At 43.8% G+C, this 20,973-nt stretch overlaps 2 protein-coding genes across 6 annotated transcripts; one reads left to right on the top strand and one right to left on the bottom strand.

Annotated features, from left to right (window-relative positions):
- Nucleotides 1-1,648: 1,648 nt before the first annotated feature.
- Nucleotides 1,649-16,436, bottom strand: DUSP3 (dual specificity phosphatase 3). Of its 5 annotated transcripts, none has more exons than XM_066205153.1 (4): nt 16,420-16,436; nt 12,595-12,765; nt 10,199-10,425; nt 1,649-5,845 (listed from the first exon to the last, which is right to left on the bottom strand). In XM_066205153.1, the coding sequence occupies exons 2-4, from the start codon at nt 12,678-12,680 to the stop codon at nt 5,640-5,642; spliced, it is 519 nt and encodes a 172-aa protein (XP_066061250.1). In that variant the 5' UTR covers nt 12,681-12,765; nt 16,420-16,436; the 3' UTR covers nt 1,649-5,639. The 5 variants fall into 5 exon arrangements, with proteins under 5 accessions (XP_066061250.1, XP_066061249.1, XP_066061248.1 ...); XM_066205152.1 differs by lacking the exon at nt 16,420-16,436 and adding an exon at nt 15,968-16,032; XM_066205151.1 differs by lacking the exon at nt 16,420-16,436 and adding an exon at nt 15,939-16,026.
- On the top strand, nt 16,167-20,946 carry LOC136301905 (ras-related protein Rab-18-B-like). The gene is made up of 7 exons (XM_066205149.1): nt 16,167-16,299; nt 16,369-16,424; nt 16,562-16,623; nt 16,904-16,976; nt 17,928-18,046; nt 18,995-19,061; nt 19,877-20,946. The coding sequence occupies exons 1-7, from the start codon at nt 16,235-16,237 to the stop codon at nt 20,050-20,052; spliced, it is 618 nt and encodes a 205-aa protein (XP_066061246.1). The 5' UTR covers nt 16,167-16,234; the 3' UTR covers nt 20,053-20,946.
- The last annotated feature ends 27 nt before the right edge of the window (nt 20,947-20,973 follow it).

Raw genomic sequence — 20,973 nt, 5'->3', positions numbered from 1 at the left:
GTGCTGCAGTTCCCTCCCAAAATTGGATTTTTGTACTGTTAATGAAGCACAGGAGAAAACCAGGAGAGTTATCAAGGATAGAGTGTTGTCAGAATGAACCCTCACTACCAGCGTGGGACTGATACTGGACTCCTCATATTCAGAGCTGAGCTGCTGTTCTCTGAGCTGAGAAATTCCATCCTCAGTCACGAGTTGTGCTTTGCCCATAGCCAGGAGCCAAAATCCCGAGGGTCAGAGCTCATGGGATGAGATAAAGACATTCTTATAGGAAATGCAAAAGCCATGCACGCAAGCAAAGCAGAGAGACGCATGAACTCCTGTGGGCAGTAGGTGTGTTCAGCTGCCTCTGGGACAGCAGGACCCCAGCATGTGGAGCTGTTACTGGGGTAAGTAACACCAGCACTGCAGGCTTTGTGTGCTGAGCCTGCTGCCAAATGGGCTGAACATCCATTTGGCCCCTTGGGCTCAGCTGTCTCAGGGGTCTCCCCAGGGTTTCCCACCCCTCAGCAGAAAAAGCCTCAGCTCTGTGTCAGCCCTGCACAGCAGTAACAAAAACATCTCTGTAACATCATCACCGTGCTCAGCACAAACCTCAAACACAGCCCCCCAGCAGACACTGGGAATAAAGTGGGAATACCTCAGCCCAAAGCAGTGCTCTGTTCTAAGCAGGAATCAGAGACACCAGGGGAGCAGCTACAAGGAGTTAATTGGCAGCTGTTAATTGGCATCTGTCAGGCAGCAACTGACAGAAGGAGAGGATACAGTCTCAAGCTGCACCAAGGGAAATACAGGTTGGATATTAGGAAAAAGTTTTTCATGGAAACAATGATAAAGTACAGGAATGGTCTGCCCGGGGGGGTGCTGGAGTCACCATCCCTGGATGTGTTTAAGACAAGACTGGATGTGGCACTCAAGGACATGGTTTAGTTGAGGTGTTGGGGCTGGGTTGGACTTTATGATCTTTAAGGTCTCTTCCAACCTGGTGATTCTGTGAATTCTGTGACTCTTGTACTTAGCCTGAATCCATTGCTGCTGCTTTCTTAACTCAAATCTCTCTCCTGAAACCCTGGGATTGCAACACTACAATGCAGGTAGACACAACTAAATCAGTTTCTGAAATTGGTTCAGTCACTTCAGCTTCAGGTGCTCTCTGCCCACACCTGGGCCAAAGGGGCTCTGCTCAGCATCCAAGCCCAAAGTTGTACAGGTGCAGTTCCAGCTTCTCTGTGGACACTGCCCAGGAATTCAGTTTTTGACATGATCAAGAACTTTGCTTCTCAAACAGTTGTTTTCTTTTGTTTTCCCATGATGCAGCCTTTCCCAATCAACTTTCAGCTGTCTCAGAAGAATTCTGCAATGTCACATGCTACAGAGTGAATACAACAGTCTGAATGCTGTGGTGTGATCTCCTGCAGGAAGCCAACATAAACGGGTTTTTATTGTTCTCCTATCAGAGACTGATAAATCATTCTGGTGGCTTGTCTTTTTCAATGATAAAAATACCTCGGATTCACACAGCAGCACAGCTCAGGGATTCAGGGATGACTCTCCAGGAAGAATAACAAGCCTACAGCTCCATCTGGTGAGTCAGGCAGCCAGTGACATCAGCACACAGGAAATAAAATCAAAACACCAACACTTGATTATTTCCAGGATTTATTTGCAGAAGAAATTACAGAACACTAATTCTCACCAGCAAATCCTTATGAGATACCTCTCAGGCTTGTTGTATTTCTAGTTTTACTCATTGGTGAAGCCCAGAAAGTAATTTTAGAAGAAACTTTTGTGCTAAACTAAGAAAGATTCCACTAGATAGTCTCTGTGCTAAAAACATCATAGTAAACTAGCAGAACTAATACAAAAAATAATTTTTTTTTCTTTTATTGAATAAAAAATAAAAGTCTTGCTTCTACTTCTGGCATCAGAGATTTAATTAGTTCTGGACAACAGAAGGCAGCTCAGTGAAAGTATCTAAATGATGAAAATAAACATTGCTAATATTCTTTCTGCTGTTGTTCTTTGCTGAGAAGGAGGAGGATGTATTTGACACAAATTTGTTTTTCAGCTCAGAAACATGCATTATTATTATTACACACAGTGCTCTTCATCTCCAAGGCCTTTTATGAAGATGAATTCTCACATCACCAATCATAATTACTGTAAAAGAAAAGGGTGTCCCATTTTAATACAGGCTTAGCACCCAAAAATGGAATTACAATACAATGTTTTGTGGCTGCTAGTTCTGCATTCAGATGCCATTAATTCTAAGCTTGAAATAACTCCATGCAATGTTCCCTTTTCAGCACTGCACCATTCTCTCATGAGGTGTTTCTGGCAGTACCTGTGTGCCAGGTTCAACACTGAGCAACACTGTAGTGTCACTGCAGGGCCTAAGGATGAAGAAAGAACTACAAAAGGTTATGTTTGCTTTTAGTCTTAATTTTCAGTTACAGACTTCTTTCCTGTACTTCTTCATCAGCTAAGAAAGTTTTAATTCAGTGTGAGTAGGTGAATATAGTTTTACATCTACCATCATTTTGTACATCTGGACTTTATCTTTGTTCCCTGTTGTAAAATATGAGTAGCTTCTCACCTTCTCTCTTCGTCCCCTCTCTAACTTCACTAACTCTTAGGAACAAAAACCCCAAAGTCATTGCATTTTCCTTCACTGAACTAGACTTGGCATGGTAGATATCTCTGTTCCATGACAGATGCATATTTTATAGAGACACCATCCTTCTCCACAGTACTACCACACAAAATTTACCACACTCCTATTCAGGATAAACACATTAATGTCAGTCCTGATTAGAGGATATTTTAGTTATGGCCAGGTAGTTTCAACTCCAAAGGCAGAGTGTTGCTGTTTGCAACAAACAGTTCCTTCAAAATGTATCTTCCTAAATTTACATCCTTGTAAGGAAGATCTCACAGCAAAGGGCAGGTGCTCAGCAATTTCCAAGGAATAAAAAGTTCTATTTCTTCCAATACATTCTCAATTTCATATTACATGGAAAGAAAGCTCTCATTCCCATGTTTTATACAATCTTTCCTTCTACAATCAGGAAGAAAAATTTACAAGTATACAGCATATCACTGTGGATTAGAGGCACACAAGATCTTCCTGGCCAGCTAAAATGGGCAGAGGAATTTGCAGCGTAACTGGACTTGGAGAGCAAGAGTGAGAGGAAGGGTATGATCCATTAATGGAGCAGTGATCTGACATTTTAACTATTTTTAGCCTGCTCTAAAAGCAGAAATGGATTCATTGCTGAGTTGCCTATCAGTAATTTTAGATATGATATACTGTCTCACTTTTAAAACCAATTTATAATGTTGTCTTACGCCTCTCCACCCTCATATTAAAAAACATTTGCTAAATCAGCTTTGCTATACTGAGACAAATGGGCCAGAGTAACCAAAAGAGTGAGCAGTGTCCCATGAAGTAAAAGATTATCTTGAATATTAGAACACATTCCCCTCTGTTTTGATTTTCAGTATTTCTTGACACTGACAATTACAGAAACATCACCATAAGGAAAACAGACTCAATTTTAATAAACCATTCTGGTTCCAATCTGACAACTACCAACATTCTTACAACCTACCCAGGAGTAACAAAGGTCTAATGCCCAATGGTTTCTTGCTCTTCAATGGACTGGAATTTTGATTTCCAAGTAACAGGTGAAAGATAAAGTGCATCCATGTGAATTTCCCTTATTTTTCCTTATAGTGCAAATAGGTGTTAAGAGTACACAGTGTGAGACAAGACAAAAAAAAAAATCAATGTTTATAGTAAAAATTTTAAAAGGGTAATTTATAAATTAGACTGCAGTATGAAAAGTCAGCACTGTAGAAAAGGTATTACTATTTCTATAAAGTCATTACTCCTATGTCACACAACATGAAATTATTAACTAGGAATTTTGAAGAAGCAATTAATCTAATCCTGATTAAATGGATCAATGGGAGAAAGCAAACAGGTATGTAATTAGCTAGTGGAAGTGACTACTGCTTATTATAACTGAGCCATCCTGATTCAAAGCAAGCACTGAACACTGACTGACTGTGGAGATGTGACAGGGAACACCAGGCAGAGTGTTCCTCATCTGTCACTTGAAGGACGCAACAGAGAAAAGGCTCCTTGATGTGGCAGTTCCATCCTGTGGAGCTCAAGCAGAATAATCACCTCTGCAGTTTAACTTCAAGAATGTTATCTTGCTATAATGCGCCTCCACCTGCCACTCCCACCTCTCCAAACCACACAACCCCAACAAGAGGAGTACAGCAATGTGTGCATGGCCTTTGGGATTTCTGATCCTGAGTAGACAAACTACATCTGGGATCACACCTGTTACTAATAGTGATTCTGTTTAAAACAGTGTTAAGATTTTTTATTCTAGAGCTACATTAAAGCACAGGTGAGAATGGAACAGTCAGCCTGGTATCTGATGGTTTAATCAGCAATTCCAGTTTGCAGTGGGAGCTCATTTGCATTAACACAGTGCTGTAACTCACAGGTACATTTACACACTAAGTCAGGCAGAGTGCAAACAATGCTCATTTCTCCCAACACTGCAATGACTCATTTAATCTGCAGTAAACAGAATCAAGACATCATTTATTTGAATAGAACATAAATATTTCCTATACAGCGTGGTACATTACAATGCTCATTTCTATTTAATGATACCATGCAAGCAATCCAAGAAGTCAAGAGTGTTCTTCTGCAAACTGCTTTGTAAGCACACCTGTGCTGGAAGTAATGTGCACGTGTGGTCATTCCATTCTGTGCTACTGAACAGTGACAGTAAAGAAGAGGTAAAGACACTGTAATTCCATACAAGTTTTGAAAGCCATTATATTAGGATATTTAGGACTTAATTATACATCCACCACAAGCACTTCTAAATACTAATATTATTTCTTCCTTGTTCAAGTTCTTCCCTCAGCATTTGCTCGACATTTTTTTCTAGCATGATTTCGAAATAAAAATAAAAGAGCATTTGATAACAGACTATATCATGTCCATTGTAACAGCAAGAGATAAAAAGCTATTCTTGGAAACACAGTGTGCATCAAGCATGGGCTCTGAATAGCTTTACTACCACACTGTGTATTGCGTAAATCCACACAAAACACTGCACGCACTTCACTTTCCAAGTGAATGCATCTGTGCATTTGTATATATGCTTCCCATTCCTTAAAGCTCCTACATTCAAACTTTAGGCACCTGAACGCGTGAAAAAGAAGCTTTAGAAATTACAGTGCACTATTAAGAGTGAGTGAAGAGATGTGTGGGGGCTTTTGGGAACTGGTGCTCTGGTGAGATTAAACACAAAGCTTAAATGAATCACAATCAACGTCAACGCAAACCACATATGCTATGGAGTCTGCAGGGGCTCTGAAATACGTGAGAAGACAGCTGTTATCACTGGAGTTATCCCTCCAAAAACATGTTTATGGCAACAGCTCCCAACAACGACACCCTGAAAGACAGTCCCAGAGCTCAAGAAGGATCCTTTCACTCCACAAGCAGGAATTCTGTTTCGCTTTTAGCCTGGTGGTTGCAATTAGAGTCTCTAAAGCATCCTCTGAAGGTCTGAGAATGTCCAAAGCAAACGCCGCAGCGCCGTGTCCTAGGGCTGGAGCTTGCCCTCCTTGAGCAGGCGCTCGTTGAGCTGGCAGAGCTGCCGCAGGAAGCCGTCGTTGGGGCCGATCTCGCGGTTCTGCCGCACGGCGCAGAGCGCGGCGCGCACGCCCATGTGCCGCCGCAGCATCAGGTACGCGATCACCAGCGTGGGCGAGCGGCTGTAGCCCTCCCGGCAGTGCACCAGCACCTGGCCTGCAGGGACACATGGCACAGCTCGGGTGAAAGGCAGGAACAAATAGCTCGGCCTTTGTCTTGGGTTGCAATGCAAGAGGGAACCAAAGTTTGTATTCTATTGCCAGCTGTTGAAACCGGTTGGGGAGGTGTTTTCTTATCTCTCGTATAACCCACTCCTCATCATAACTCCAGGGGTGAGGGGTGGGTGTCTTCTGTTAATGGGCCAGTTTTCCTTATCTCTTCCACAAACTATCCCTCATAACTCTGGGGGCATATCTTCTGTTAAAACCAGCTGGGGCAGTGTTCTTTATCTCTTCCAGGACTTATCCTCCCTCCAGGGGATATTTGCTGTTCATGGGCCATCGAGGCTCACTGCAGGGCTGATATAATTCCATCATCCCATGGGGAGATGCTCCACCCAGGGGGAGGAGCCAAGAATTCCTATCTGGATAAAAATCTGAGATTCAGAATAGCAGCACAGCCTCTTTGCACTGGATTCCCAGAGGAAGACCAGACCCATCTCACCACCACTGGACCCTTCTACAGCATCATCTCTGCTCCAACTGAACCACATCTGTCACTCCAGGAGGACTTGAGTGGACTGCTCCTAAAACCCTGACCAACAGGGTGTCAGGTTGTATTCTGACTCTGTCAGTGTTTTCTTTTTTTTGTTTGTTTGTTTGCTTTTTTGTACTACTACATTTTTATTTTCAATATTCCTAGTAAAGAATTATTATTTCTATTCCCATATCTTTGCCTGAAAGCCCCTTAATTTCAGAATTATAATAACTCAGAGGGAGGAGGTTTACATTCTCCATTCCAAGGGAAGCTCTGGCTTTCCCTGGCAGACACCTGTCTTACCAAACCAGGACAGGCATGAAGTGTATTAATATTGGTCCTTTCACAGCTGGAGAACTGTGAATTCCAAATGCTACATGTTGGAGTTGGAAGAAAGGTACTGTTCACTCTGTTAGTAGCTACACAGTCTGTGACCAAGGATAATGCAAAAGAAAAAACCCAAACAGGTTGCATGTCAAACAACCTCACTAAAACCTATTTCCTACTGTATCCCAAGAGTCAAACTATGTCTGTTTACTGCACTTCTCCAGCCTCTGGTGGTTTTGACAAGCTTTGCCCCTAAAGATGACCAGTACCAGAGAGCAAAAATAAAGGAAGTTTAAAATACCCTGAAAACAAATATGCTGTTTGCCATGTACTGCATCTCTTCAAAGACATCCAGCCTTTCTGCTGCATTGCTGCCAACTGCTACGCTAACTCAATGCTGCAGCATACCTGGCCACTTCTCTGGCTATTTATGAAGCCACATTAACCCTCAAGTAGGTGAAGCTGCCTACTCTGCAGAGACAAGAGGCAGAAATATCTAACCATGCTGTTTGTCAGCACCAATAAAATGCTTCCAGCTGATTGATTAGGGAACTCATTCTACACATTAGGTGGGTTGTATTGAGTTTGCATGGCAACACTTTGGTGGTGGTGGTGGGGGCACAGGGATGTCTTCTGTGAGAAGATGCCAGAGGCATCCCCTGTGTCCAAAGAGCCAGAGCCAACTGGATCCAAGAAGCACTTGCCAAACCCAACAGTGACAGTGGCAGCACCTCTGGCGTAACATGTTTAGGAAGGGGGGAAAAAACCTGCTGAACAACAGCAGGTGAATGAGAGGAACGAGAATATGTGAAAAAAACTCTGCAGACACTCAAGTCAGTGAAGACAGAGGAGGAGAAGGTATTCCAGGCACAGGAAAGAAGATTCCCCTGCAGCCTGTGAGGAAGACCATGGTGAGGCAGGCTGTCCCCTTGCAATCCATGCAGGTGCACAGCAGAGCAGACACCCCCCTGCAGCCCATGGGGGACCCCATGCCAGTGCCAGAGCCAGGGACATGCCCAAAGGAGGCCAGGACCCCATAGGAAGCCATGGAGCAGGGTCCTGGCAGGACCTGTGGCTCCATGAATAGAGAAACATGTGCTGGAACAGGTTTTCAGGCAGGATTTGTGAACATGTGGAAGACCTGCACTAGAGCAAAGTGCTCCTGGAGGACTGTGCCCCATGAAAAAAGGGATCCATGCTGGAGCAGGTAATGCAAAGCTGCAGTCTCTGGGAAGGCTTCACATTGGAGAAGCTCTTGGATAGCTCCTGTGGGTGAGACTGGAGCAGGGGAAGAGAATGAAGAGGAAGGAGCAGCAAAAATGTGTGATGAACTGACTGCAATCCCCATTCCCTGTCCTCTTGTGCTGCTTGGCATGAGGAGGTAGAGAAAACAGGGAATGAAGCTGAACATGGAAAGGAGGGGAAGAGGGAAGGTCTTTTAAGGTTTGGTTTTGTTACTCATTCCCCTACTCTGATTTGACTGGCATTAAGTGAAATTATCTTCCTCAAGTTGAGTCTCTTTTGCCTGTGATGGTAATTGCTGGGTGATCTCCCTGCCCTTATCTTGACCCAGGAGCCTTTTGTTTTATTTTTCTCCCCTGTCCAGCTGAGGAGAGGTTGGGCTGGCACCTGATATCCAGCCAAGGTTAACCCACCATGTGGGTAAATCCTTCAGCAAGGTATCCAAAAATAAAAAAGCAGGCTACTGCTCTCTTTGAGAAATCTAATCTGATTTTATTGTTTCTCAGCTTCTTCCTCTTTGACCTGCTTTTCCAGACACAGAAATTCTCTCCTTTCCAAATGTAGTGGGACATGTGATGCCAGTCTACTCTCCAGAGTAAATTGTTTTTTGAGACAAGAAAACAGCTGAACCACACACACACACACTCTTTCCATAACCACATCTTGCTTTGAATCACACCAACAGAAATCCTGTTATCACATTTGCCTTAAACAGCAAAAGCTTCTCAGCTCAAAGTAAATCACTAGCATGGTAAAAGAGCTAAAACAATTAATTCTCAACATTTCTTGAGAGCCTGTAGTCATAAATTAGCAAAATTTAGAGATTCTTGATTATATACATGGAAGAAAATTGACTTTTCAGCAAAGGGTCCAAAGCAAAAAGGTTTCTTGCCTTTCTCTGTGGAAGGCAGTGTCTGAAGGGCTGCCTTCCAGACCTGCAGGATACCCTTCCAAAACTTCATGCATTGCAACACTAAAATGAAATTGAAGGAGAATACTATCATATTCCTCTTCACTATCCTTACTCAACACTTCAATGTCAAACAAAACTAACAATTTGCAGTAGCCAGTTAATCTTAAAACTGGCTCCAACATCACCCAGCTCCAAAGTTCTTAACTTATCACGTTAAAAAAACACTGGTGGGCGTAGTAGACAACTACTAAGACTGAAAGAATCAGCAAATGGAAGTGCTGCAAATTCAGATTGACTCTGAATTTACAGACCCTGAAACTACTGAGATTAAACTGAGCAGATACAGTCATGGCACAGCAAACCCTTCTCTCCTCTTGCAGCCTGTTTCAGTGGGTCACAATGCTAACTGCAAGAGCTGCATTCAACTTTTAGAATTTTTCATCCTCCACCAAACTGGATGTAGAATTTATTTCCATCTGTCAAAACCCACAGCACAGCTCCAGTACCCCTTTGCCCATTTCAGAGAAAGAACTTCTAGAATTGTGGGAGTTCTCATTCCTCCTATTCAATGCTCAGTCACGAAGCAAGAAAGAAATTAAGCCTGTGTAGAAATAACTGGAATGTTGAAATAGTCAGACAACACAAACACCATCTGGCCCACTCCACTGTGTCCTAGGATTTCTGCTCTGAGGAAACACACTACAGAGAAATGTGGCAATAAACAACATTGCAAATATAACCTTCAACTTTCCTGCAGTCCTAGGAAATGAAGAGGCAACCAACACATAAAATACTGTAATGATTTAATGTAATAAAAACTGTAAGGTGACAGCATCTACCCTTACTGTGCATTTGGAAAAAACCCCTTGTAACAGGTTATGTGACTATTCTTCAGTGCTTGTATTACTTGTATCACTTCTGCCTTTAAACTGTAATTTCTAATGTCCTTAAACAACTTCTAGACCCTTATTTTCTAAAAAATATTTTTAATGTGGCATAACATTTCTAAGGAAAAATAAAAACATTTCTTCCCAGAAAGAAACTATAATAAGATGCAGCAGCTGTTTCCCATTTCAAATCATCCTTACAGTGACAGACTTCCCTTTGCCAAGAATTGGAGATTTACATGTGTAAACATGTACGTGTATAAACACAAGACCAAGCTGTCTCATTGTGTATTCTTGTGTCTTCGATTCAGGGCCTTTATGTGAATTTTCCACTTGGTTGTTCTGTTGATAATATGAGCAAAGAACCATTTTAAACAGCAAACCACTAAGAAACACACGCAGTGCACAGAAAACACGGTAGAAAGGTATTTCAGTTTGCCTTACCATCCTTCTGGGAAAGGGCTTTGTCAATAAAATCAGCTGCCTCCTCAAAATAGCGGCTGAGGTTAAACTCCTGTGTATCGTTAGCTTTAATGCCATGGTATCTGATGCCTGTGCCTTCATAGAACTCTGCATTAGTGTTCACATGCATGAATGATTTCCCCTCTGCTGCATTCAGAACATGGGTTATCCCCAGACGCTGCAGCCTCATAATGTTCTTGGCTATGAACCTGCATGACAGAAAGTGTCAAGAAAATGATTAGAATTTGGTGAATCAGCTCAGTATCTAGGTATTGATAACCAAACCCTTTGATTTTTCTGTTAGTAGATGCCAAATATACTGTGCCCAAAAGTGAATTAGCTACAGGTTATAAATTCACAACAATATTCAGAGCCATGGTCACTACTTGTGCATGAGAGAATGCTGTTTTCTTGGACTGAGGAAAGCACACATGAAAGTGAATCTGCATCTGTTAGACCCTGCTATGGCCTAAAATTGTAACTTTCTGAACATAAAATTCTGACTGAAGTAGGAAAAATATTGGAGATGACAGCACATTAACCTCTAAGATTAACCATTACCCACATAAAATAATTCAAGAACCAGTTATAAAAAGCCTCTGCTGTCAGGTGCCAGTCATGCAGAACTTGATAAGCAGTACTTGCTACTTTAGCAGGCAGACCAGACAAACTGACATTTTAAGGGGCAATTTTAAGCACTGTGAAACAGCCCTGACTTCTTATCAGGCCACAGGAAGAAAGTAACTGAGTAAATGTTCCTGCATCTTCAAAAGACTCATCTGAGGGCTACAAAGAGTCCTATGCCCTGTGCTATTCAGCACCTTTGAAGTCATGGAAAGATCAGTCAAGGCCGTCAGAGGTCAGCAACACAGAGGGTATCATTCAGTCTTTGAGACTCAGTGTTTTCAGCACAAGTGTTACAATTTTCAGTCTTAGCTGCAATCAGTATCTGAATGTGAAAGAATCCAGATGAGTGATGTTTAAGATGCTAAAGTGCTTAAGAAAGCATCCAGTACTGGTCAGCTAAGCCCTTTCCAACTCCTCAGTTTTTCCAAAAATTGTAGCAAAAGCACCAGCTTCCATCTTTAGGTGGCTAAAAGAGTGGTGTACCCTATTAGTGAACAGCCAAGCTGGATGCTACATAATAATCATGCCTTTCAGACTTGATGATGACAATTAATTAGATCCAGTAACAATGCCATAAGCTTTGATAAAAGCTCCAGGATGCAGAATGGCAAACAACCCATCTGCTCAGTAACACAAGTGACCATGCACAAGTCTCTGCTTGTGCCCTGGAATGCAATCTATAGTAAGAGGAGATAACCATTAAGTAATATCAGGAAAGAATTGACTCCTTTTTGCCATAAATCCACTACTTTTCACTCTGACTCTGATTATTTCCTTATTGCAGTTACAATATTTGCCTCACTTTCCTGGGAAGAAAAAAAAACCAAACCAAACCCATATGTTTTATCACACTCTGTGGTCTCCTAGTAAAATCTAAGCCCCACTGGTCAACATCAGCAGAATGTGACAGAAGGTTTTAGCTGAAGGATAACTCAGCTCTTGCACACTTTGTGAAAAGAGACAGCCTAGACAGGTTGTTTTTAAAAGCAGCTTTCAGTATGTGTCTAACTGGATATGGATTTTGGAAAAACTCCCTACAGCTCAACCCATAAATTGCAAATACAAGAAGCCTTAGTATTAAGCTGAACTCCAGATAAGCATTTGTGCAGTATCATTCTGGACAAGTTTTTGTGAGATGGCAATGCATCCAGGGCTTTTGGCTGGACACTTAAACTTAAAATAAACACCCAAATTAGTTGGTTTACATCTATATGCATCTCTGAGTCCATTCACTCACAATTTTGATGTAATTCAAGGTCATGAACATCTTGAGAATTCCTTTCTTCCTGATGACTGCACGCCCTTTAAATTCTAGTGTAAGCAGATGAAGACTTATGCATGACTGAAGCTTTTACATTTTCTGCTGTCTGTGCCGAGCAACTATGGCAATGAACCAAATATTTGTAAGACTTCATTACCCAAACAAATGCTGACAGATTTTCCATCTGGCAGGACATCATCTGTGCCAGGGGAGAAGTTTCAGTGTCTGGAGAATTCTGTTTTCAACACAAAAAATCCTACAGAGCAAGGCCAAACCAAGAGGTGTTAATACAGCAGTGAGTTCCTATGCTTAGTAGGGTGAGAATATGGTTTAATTAATATTATACAGATCAGCATATATCTGACTGTTCAGCATCAACAGGAACTCCCATCCTGAAATCAAGGTGGAATCTGGCAACAGACTGGCTTCCCTGGAGGCAAACTCCTTCCCACTGAATGATCTTTGCAGATTTTACAGATGATTTTCTTACACAGCTAGAGGTGAAAAAGAGAGAATTTGTATGCCATTTGTCTCTCCCTTTCCAAACAGTCCTTGGATCTCTCTCATCCTTAACATTTCATTCCAGCTGCATCATGATGGATGTTGAAATGCTAGCTCCTTCAAATAGCAGAGAGATGCTAACATCAGCTTCATCTGGTTCCTGAAAAAAAACCACAGAATCTTGTCCATTCTCAGTAGGGAAGATTTAGAGCTCCTCATCCTGTGAGTAACACCAGTAAGAAGTGTTTCTTTTGACGTGAGATAAATTATTTTACCAGCCACAAAACACAGGTTTTGGAGAACCATTCATCAGCCATTAAGGATACACGAGGCTATGAACTACTGGCATATGGAATTAGAAGCAAATAAACCAAGTTTTTAAGGGCAAAAAATGCCAGCCTATTAACCCCTTTTAATTTACACTGTCCTGTCCATGCAAAATTGTTTCCTTATCAACACTTCCCTTACAGTCACTAAAGATAACATTGATTTTGGGAGAATGCCTTCCATACTCCTTACACCACACCTGCACTTCTAGCACATTAAGAACAAAGAATTGCTTCATGGGTTACCCACACACATTAAAGCAGACAGAAAAAGTAAGACTGGGCATTAAAAACCAGAACATTTTTACCAAATACTGTTCTGGAGACATGGCCAGAATCGTTACAGGTTTCAGGCATCTGCGAAAAACTCCACAAATAAATTCCCTGGGTCAGCAGGTCAGAAATCCAAGCCTGCTAATTTTCAGGCAAAAACCTGATTTTCACATGGGTGCTCTGGATAAAAAGCCTCCCACCCTCCAGTGTGCTGACTGCTCCCTCTTGTCCCCATTTTTATGTCACCTGCAACCCTGGTAACAATGAATTCTGTCCAACCCTTCTGGTCAGATTCGGATATTACACTGAAACACATCTCCACTTATACAGAACCACAAAATGATGTGCACTTGCAGTGCATCCCAAATTGTTATTTTGTGATTGAAAAATACCAAACTGTGCTAGTTTATCACCTATTTATGATTCTTGTTTTAGGAGCATGACATTTTTACTCATCTTCACAAATTTTGTCTAATCTTCTTGAGAGGTCAGAGTTGCCTATGGTAATATGGAAACCGACAATTTTCAAAATATTTTATCATTTTATCTCTGTATTTTCATTAATTTTGACTTCCATGTATTGCCTGGAAGATCAGTTACTTTGGCTCTGCCTGCAGCTGAAGTCACTTGATGGACAAACTGTTATTCTACACTGTGGCCCAATTTCATCTCATCAGCCTGAATGTCTCCACGTTGTCACTTTTATCTAAAGATGAGTTAGCTACTCTTAAGGAGAGACAGCAGCACTGCTGTGCAAAATATTTTAAAAGGTAACCAACAGAAGTTTCTGAATCTCACTCAGAGGTTTGAATTTTTTCCTGTGAGTTCAGGTTCAAATTCTAATTTTTATATCATATACTGGCATCCCAATGCCCCTCCTCTGGTTGCTCTGTGAATTTTTATTGTAATAAAATCTCTGTTGCTTTTTATCCAAAACGTGACCCTATCCTGCACACAACAGGAGCACAAAAGCAGGACATGAAGCTTGAAATGATGTTAGAGATTCATACCGTTTCAAAATTATTTCTGATTTACAAAAAATCCTCTTAAGAATTAATATTATTTCCAATTTGAGAATATCAAAGTTCACCATGCAGTGACTAAATCTTAATGGAAATCCATCTATTCAACTGGACCTGAGCATTACCTTAACTCTCTATGGATGCTTCAAAGATATTATTGCCTCTTAAGTCTTGACAAATCAAGTAGATTATCTGTTCCAATTGTGAAATAGTTTTTTCAGCTACAAAAGTTTTTCTAGCTGCCCTCCACATTTTCTCATCATTCTTTTAGAAACACTGACAATACAACTGCAAGTTTTCTGTTTGTCCAACTAGCAGCTGAACTGTTCCTATGCTACAAACTGCACTGGTGCTTCAGATATTTTTGGTCACTTATTACATAAAAAGTCCTTCTCAACGGTCAAGATTTCCACTAGACAAAGATTTTCCACTGTGCAACTTATACATTCATTATCTGTTCCTAGACACCCCTGCATTTGAACATATTACAGTCCATACTCTATAATTAAAATAAACTCCCGAACAATGAAAATGACTCTGTAGTAGCTAACTACCTTCAAAGTTACTTTTAAATTATTTACTACACAAATCAGCTTGCAAGCTATGACTTCCTTTTTTTTTTTCCCAGGTAACTGATACAAATCTGAAGGAAATGTGGGCTGTCAGACAGCAGACTGGCTACTGAATGATTTCAGTCCCATCTCTAGACCCGCATGTCCTGCACCAACGGGCAGTAATTGTAAAAAATCCAAACATAATTTGGATTGGTTTAGGAGTAAGTTAGTGACAAGCTGTGATCTTAACTTGTATTACTTTAGGAGGTGCAAGGCTAAAATAGGAACAGGGATCCAGTATACTGCACATGTATAGAAAACCCCCCCCCCAATTTCACTGGGAAAAAGTGTACAAAGATGGACAAAGAGGGGAAAGAGAATCTGCAAGATAGGACAGGACTGGAACAGATAACTGAAATAAGGATGTAGTGCAAAAAAATAAACCCCAGAGGGCCCGCAGAGATGCAGCAGGTCCCGTCCTGCAGCCTGGCCCGAAGCGCCGGGAGCTGCTCGGTGACCGCCCTGAGCCTCAGGCGCGGCCCGGCCCCTCCGGACACGGCACCCGGCCCGGCCCCTCCGGACACCGCATCCCGCCCGGCCCCTCCGGACACCGCACCCGGCCCGGCCCCTCCGGACACCGCATCCCGCCCGGCCCCTCCGGGCACCGCATCCCGCCCGGCCCCTCCGGACACCGCACCCGGCCCGGCCCCTCAGAGCACCGCACCCCGCCCGGCCCCTCCGGGCACCGCACCCGGCCCGGCCCCTCAGAGCACCGCATCCCGCCCGGCCCCTCCGGACACCGCACCCGGCCCGGCCCCTCCGGACACCGCACCCCGCCCGGCCCCTCCGGACACCGCACCCGGCCCGGCCCCTCAGAGCACCGCATCCCGCCCGGCCCCTCCGGACACCGCACCCGGCCCGGCCCCTCCGGACACCGCATCCCGCCCGGCCCCTGCGGACACCGCACCCGGCCCGGCCCCTCCGGACACCGCACCCGGCCCGGCCCCTGCGGACACCGCACCCGGCCCGGCCCCTGCGGACACCGCACCCGGCCCGGCCCCTGCGGACACCGCACCCGGCCCGGCCCCTCCGGACACCGCACCCGGCCCGGCCCGGGCCTGCTCCGAGCCCCCCCCGGCCCCGCTCCGGCGCACTCACGCGTTCCCCACGTGGATGCGCGGCACCACCTCGTTGCTGTGCGCGCTGGGCAGGCTGTAGCAGCCGCTGCTATCAGACAGGAGGTCGTTCAGCTCCTCCACCGAGATCTGGTAGTCACCCATGGCCGAGCCTCCGCCAGCCGGGAGCCCGTCGGCGCTGCGGCTGCAGCCGGGCCCGCTCCCGCCCCGCCCGGCGCCTCAGAGGCGGGGCCGCGTCGGCCGCCGGGGCCGGGCCGCCCAGAGCAGCGGGCGGCTCCGGGGAGCGGCGGTGGCTGCGCGGAGCCTTCACGGCGCGGGATGGAGCCCGCGGGCCTCACCCTGAAGCTGCTGCTGCTCGGAGACAGCGGCGTGGGGAAGTCCAGGTGCCGGGCGGGCCGTGCGGGGCTGGGGGCCGCAGCCCCGGGCTGAGCCCCGGGTTTCTCTCCCCACAGCCTCCTGCGGAGGTTCACGGACGGCGCGTTTGAGCCGCGCCTGAAACCCACCGTCGGTGAGCCCGGATCCACCCGGGGCTGGGCTTGCTCTTGCTGGGCTCCGGAGCCGGAGACGTGGGGGGCGGCAGGAGGCGGCTGCCAGGGCAGGTATCCGGCAGCTCCTTCTGACGAGTCTCCCCTTCTTCCGCCTTAGGTATCGATTTCAAAGTGAAGAAAATGGTGCTGGAGGGCCGTGCAGTAACGCTGGCCATGTGGGTAGGTCTTGTTCCATTCAGATGGGGCGTGTTGGTTTCTGAGAGACGTGCGAGCTTCAAGAGCTCCTTTTTGTGGTTTTCCTGCCACTCCTTAAGCATTTTCTGCTGTTGTTTTCTGACTGCTTTCCTTATTCTCACATCTTAATATTTCATGTATCCTTGCTGCTCAGGATAATTTTAAACTTGCTCATATTGTTTAGTTTAAAATACCTTTTTTGTTGTTGTTGTTCTAAATGTATTTTATGTTGTGTATTTGGGTTTTTTTTCCCCTCCCTCTGTAGGATACAGCAGGACAGGAGCGCTTCAGAACACTGACTCCCAGTTACTACCGAGGAGCTCAGGGAGTTGTTTTAGGTATGAAATAAATAGAAGAATAGCATGATTACAGAAATTGTGGTCTTTATTTCTCCTAAATGTGCATGTCCTTGCAAAAGGAGGTTATCCGAGATAATCAGAGGAGTAATTATGGCTTTTACAACATTACTGCTCATTAGCTCAAACACTGAGTGTGCAAAACCACTGGCAGGAAATACTGCTGCTTCAAAGTATTTTAAATTGAAAAGAGATGTCATGCTGCAAGCTGTTGAGTGGATGAATTATGAGCTTTGTAGTTATTACTTGGGTGGTTTTCTGGTAATAAGGCTAATCAGGGGTTGTGTTGTATTCTTTTCCCCATGATGTTTTTACTTCTTTCTTTCCCTAGAAAGTATTGCTGTGATTATTGTGATTGTGGTAAGACTTGAGGTTTGTACACAGGCAATGGATAGCTGGGCCCTTTCTGTGTGACAGCAGCAATTAGAAAACAAAGGGATTCTTCCTTTCAGGCTTTGTGAAGGCTAATCTTAACTTTGCTGTACAAAATACTCTCTCTATGATTTTTAAGCCTTAGTGATTTATGTAAATGCAGTTACTGAGTTACAGCGCCCAAAATTAGCTTTAAACTCAGTCCATGTTTTTAGCAGCAGTGTGTGCATATACTTATAAATAAATTTAGGTGACAAAATACCTGTTTTAAAATATTCTGTGTGGCCCAATTCAGCACAACCAACAGGTAGAATATTTCTTGTTGGTAAATCTGATTTTCACTGACAGAGCTGCTTGTGTCCAGTAATCCTGAAGTGACTTTGGGTGAGCACAGCCCAGTGTGTTCCAGCTCTGGGAGGAGTGTGTGGTTGATGCCTCTTTCTATAGTTCCCTAATACCATTTATTTTTTCCAGGCAGTAGTTAGGAAGTGTGAACTAAGTTCTGTCACAATGAAGGAAATGCTGTCCAAGGCTGTTAAACTCCTTTTCCTCTGTTCTCAGTGTATGATGTTACAAGAAAAGACACTTTCACAGGACTGGGAAAATGGCTGAATGAGCTGGAAATGCACACCACCACCAGCAGCACTGTGAAGATGTTGGTTGGCAATAAAACTGATAAGGTCAGTTTGGGAGTGTATTTACATTCATTAAATGCATTTATTTTTACATTCTTCCCTGGATTATTTATTTATCACCATGTGTAAATGTGAGGTAGGTGCTGTAAGTAATACAGCTGTTGTGTCAGGAGGTAATTTCCTCTGCAACTGAGTTGGGAAGGCTCCCCTTCTGTCATTTTAGAGTCAGATACTGTTGAAGATTTTAACAAAAGCTTTCCTGGAGAGGCGCAACTGATGATATTCCATTAAGATGGTGCAAGGGTCTGCCCAAAAACTGCTAACACTGAATTTACCTGCAGCACAGCTGCTGCTTTCTTTCTGACCAGACTCTGTTTGCCAGCTGCCGGGGAAGGGGAGCTCAGCTCTTTGGATGGCTGCAGAGTGTGCATCATCCCTGTGGCTGTGAGGTGCACTGCTGGCTGTTTCTGGGCTGCTCTGACACATTTAGATGCCTTTTGCATAGTGAGGTGCTTTGCTCTTGCCTTGCAATGAGAGACTCAGTGTGTCTCTCCTGAGCTGGGTTCTCCTGCCCCTTCCCAGTGTGCCCAGTTTCAGAACCTTGGACGGGGTTTTGATTGACTGCTGGGCCTTTCTGCTGTGGATCTTGTTTCTGGTTGATTCAGAACACAGCAGCACGTTCATTTCCTGCTGATTTGGCACATGGAATGGTTCTTGGGGCTGTGTTGGACTTTGATGATCCTGGTGGGTTCCTTCCAGTTCAGGAGATTCTGTGATTCTGTGCTTTGATGTTGCTGCTGTTGAGTTTGACCCCCTAACAGCCAGCCTGGCAGTGAGCTACAGAGTGGGAAAATCCAGTTGATTAATACATATTACAGACATTTTTCCTTTCAACAAAACCTCTTTTCTGTAGTGGGGCTTTTCTGGGTACTTTTTAAAAGTGGCTTATTAAGTGTAGCTTATTTCAGTCACGTTCTTCATTTGTCTCTGCAGCCTGACCGTGAAGTAGAGAGAAAAGAAGGGCTGCAGCTTGCTAGGAAACACTCACTGCTTTTTATAGGTATGGGACAAAAACTTCTGTTTTCAAATGTTTATTTTGGTATTGCCAAGCATGAATGTACAATTGTATTTCAGGTTGATGGGTTGCTACCTTTTTTTTAATGTCTAATTAATATTCCTTTTGCTGTAATTCATATTCAGGGATGTAGGTTTCACCTTCTGCATTGACTGCAACTAGAAGCACTTTTCTCTGAAACAGATTTACTGCATATACTGTACAGGCATGAATTCTATATTCTCTTGAAACCAGCAGGATTTTTTAATTCAGAGCCCAGAAGACTGAAATTTTCCTCCTTTCTGATGGCTGCAAGGACCTTGGCTGATCTTTCATTTCCAAGTTTCTGTTGCAGCCACATAAAAGACAATATTCTTAGAGTAACAGTAAAATGTGCAATGTGAAGATATAAAGGTGGGGAACAAACTGAATTTCTAAAGAGAAAGCTTCTTGAAGATTTCTGGGAGAAACTGAAACACTCAGGGGACAACATGCAATTCCCTTTGAATTCTTTCTCAGCTTTGTTATGGAATAATTATCTTCTAGATTTACTGTCACAACTTGAGAACAATTTCTTTTTCTCCATTATGGAGAAAATGGGGAACTGTGGATTTCTTTTTAGGCGGAAAAATGTGATAGTTCAGACTGGGATGTATTTCTGTTTATCCTATTCAACTTAAGTGCACCTTTAAGAGAGAATGGAGCGGAGGTTCACTCATTAAAAAACCTCCCATCTTCTCTCTGGTCCCAAAATCAATTTTTACTAAGTAGAATATACTCCCTGCAAATAAGATAAAATAATATTTTCCCCCTTCCTCCAGAGACCAGTGCCAAGACAGAGGATGGAGTGCAGCAGGCCTTTGAGGAGCTGGTAATAAAGATCCTGCAGACTCCAGGTCTTTGGGAGAAGAGCACGTTCAGGAAGGGAATCCAGCTCATGGACTCTTCAGCACAGCAGAATAAAGGGTTATGTAGTGCCCACTGTGTTCTTATTTAAATGTACAGGTGGCTGTCCTGCCTGACTGGAGGGGACTTGGACCAAGAAAGGGGTGGGATTCCAAACACCAATCTGTGCCATGTTTGATGTGCCATCAGTTGTGCAGATCCAAAACACAAAGTCATTAGCAAAATACATTTTTATTCATTAACAAAATACAGTTTCTCCTTCCCTTTTGCACATCTGCTGTCTGCAGGTATTTTTCTGGCTCTCAGATTGTTCACTATTAAATCATAATGCTGCTTAGAGTATTGTGCTCTTGCTGTTTGACATTCAACATGGACTGTTGCTGGAATTCCTGCCTGAGCATAAATAAGGTGGCATTCAATTCTGGAATATTACTGAGAAGCTTCTCTTCCTTGGGATGGCCTGGGAGGCTTTTAGGCACCCAAATCACCTTAATGTAGTTACTCATCAGGAGTTAACCTGAGCAGTGGACAAAGTTTCCTGATTTTGGATGGTTTTAAAAAGTCAAAATTGCTCCATGTCCCCAGACAGTGAGCTGGGTCACTAGTTAATTTCAGGGTTGAAGAGGATGCATCTTTTAACACCTGTCAGGAAAACCCCCAGTTCCTCTGCAGGACACTGTAGGTGACCCTGTGCTGTTCTCTTTGCACTGAGGATCAGGGAGGAAATGCACTTACCATTTTGGGTGCCCCACACCCTGGCTGTGGTTTTGCAGTCACTGCGGTTCTCTGCAAACCCACAGCCTCATCCTCTTCCAGCAACCACAGTGATAAAACTCAATGTCATAGGAAATGTGCTGCCTGTGGGAGACTTTCCACTAGGGTGAGTCTGTCACCAGTCCCACTGTGAAGTTGCCTTTTTGTCTTTTACACTTTTAATGGCAATACTGTATTTTGCTAACTTATATTAAAATAACTACAAATTTAAGGTGTACCTTGTATGTAATTTGTGCCT

The sequence above is a fragment of the Chamaea fasciata genome, unplaced genomic scaffold, assembly GCF_029207755.1.
Source record: "Chamaea fasciata isolate MVZ Bird 193981 ecotype frontalis unplaced genomic scaffold, bChaFas1.0.hap1 SCAF_27, whole genome shotgun sequence".
Classification (NCBI taxonomy): Eukaryota; Metazoa; Chordata; class Aves; order Passeriformes; family Sylviidae; genus Chamaea; species Chamaea fasciata.
Note: the sequence above shows the minus strand (reverse complement) of the source record. Positions and strands in the feature narration are given on the sequence as shown.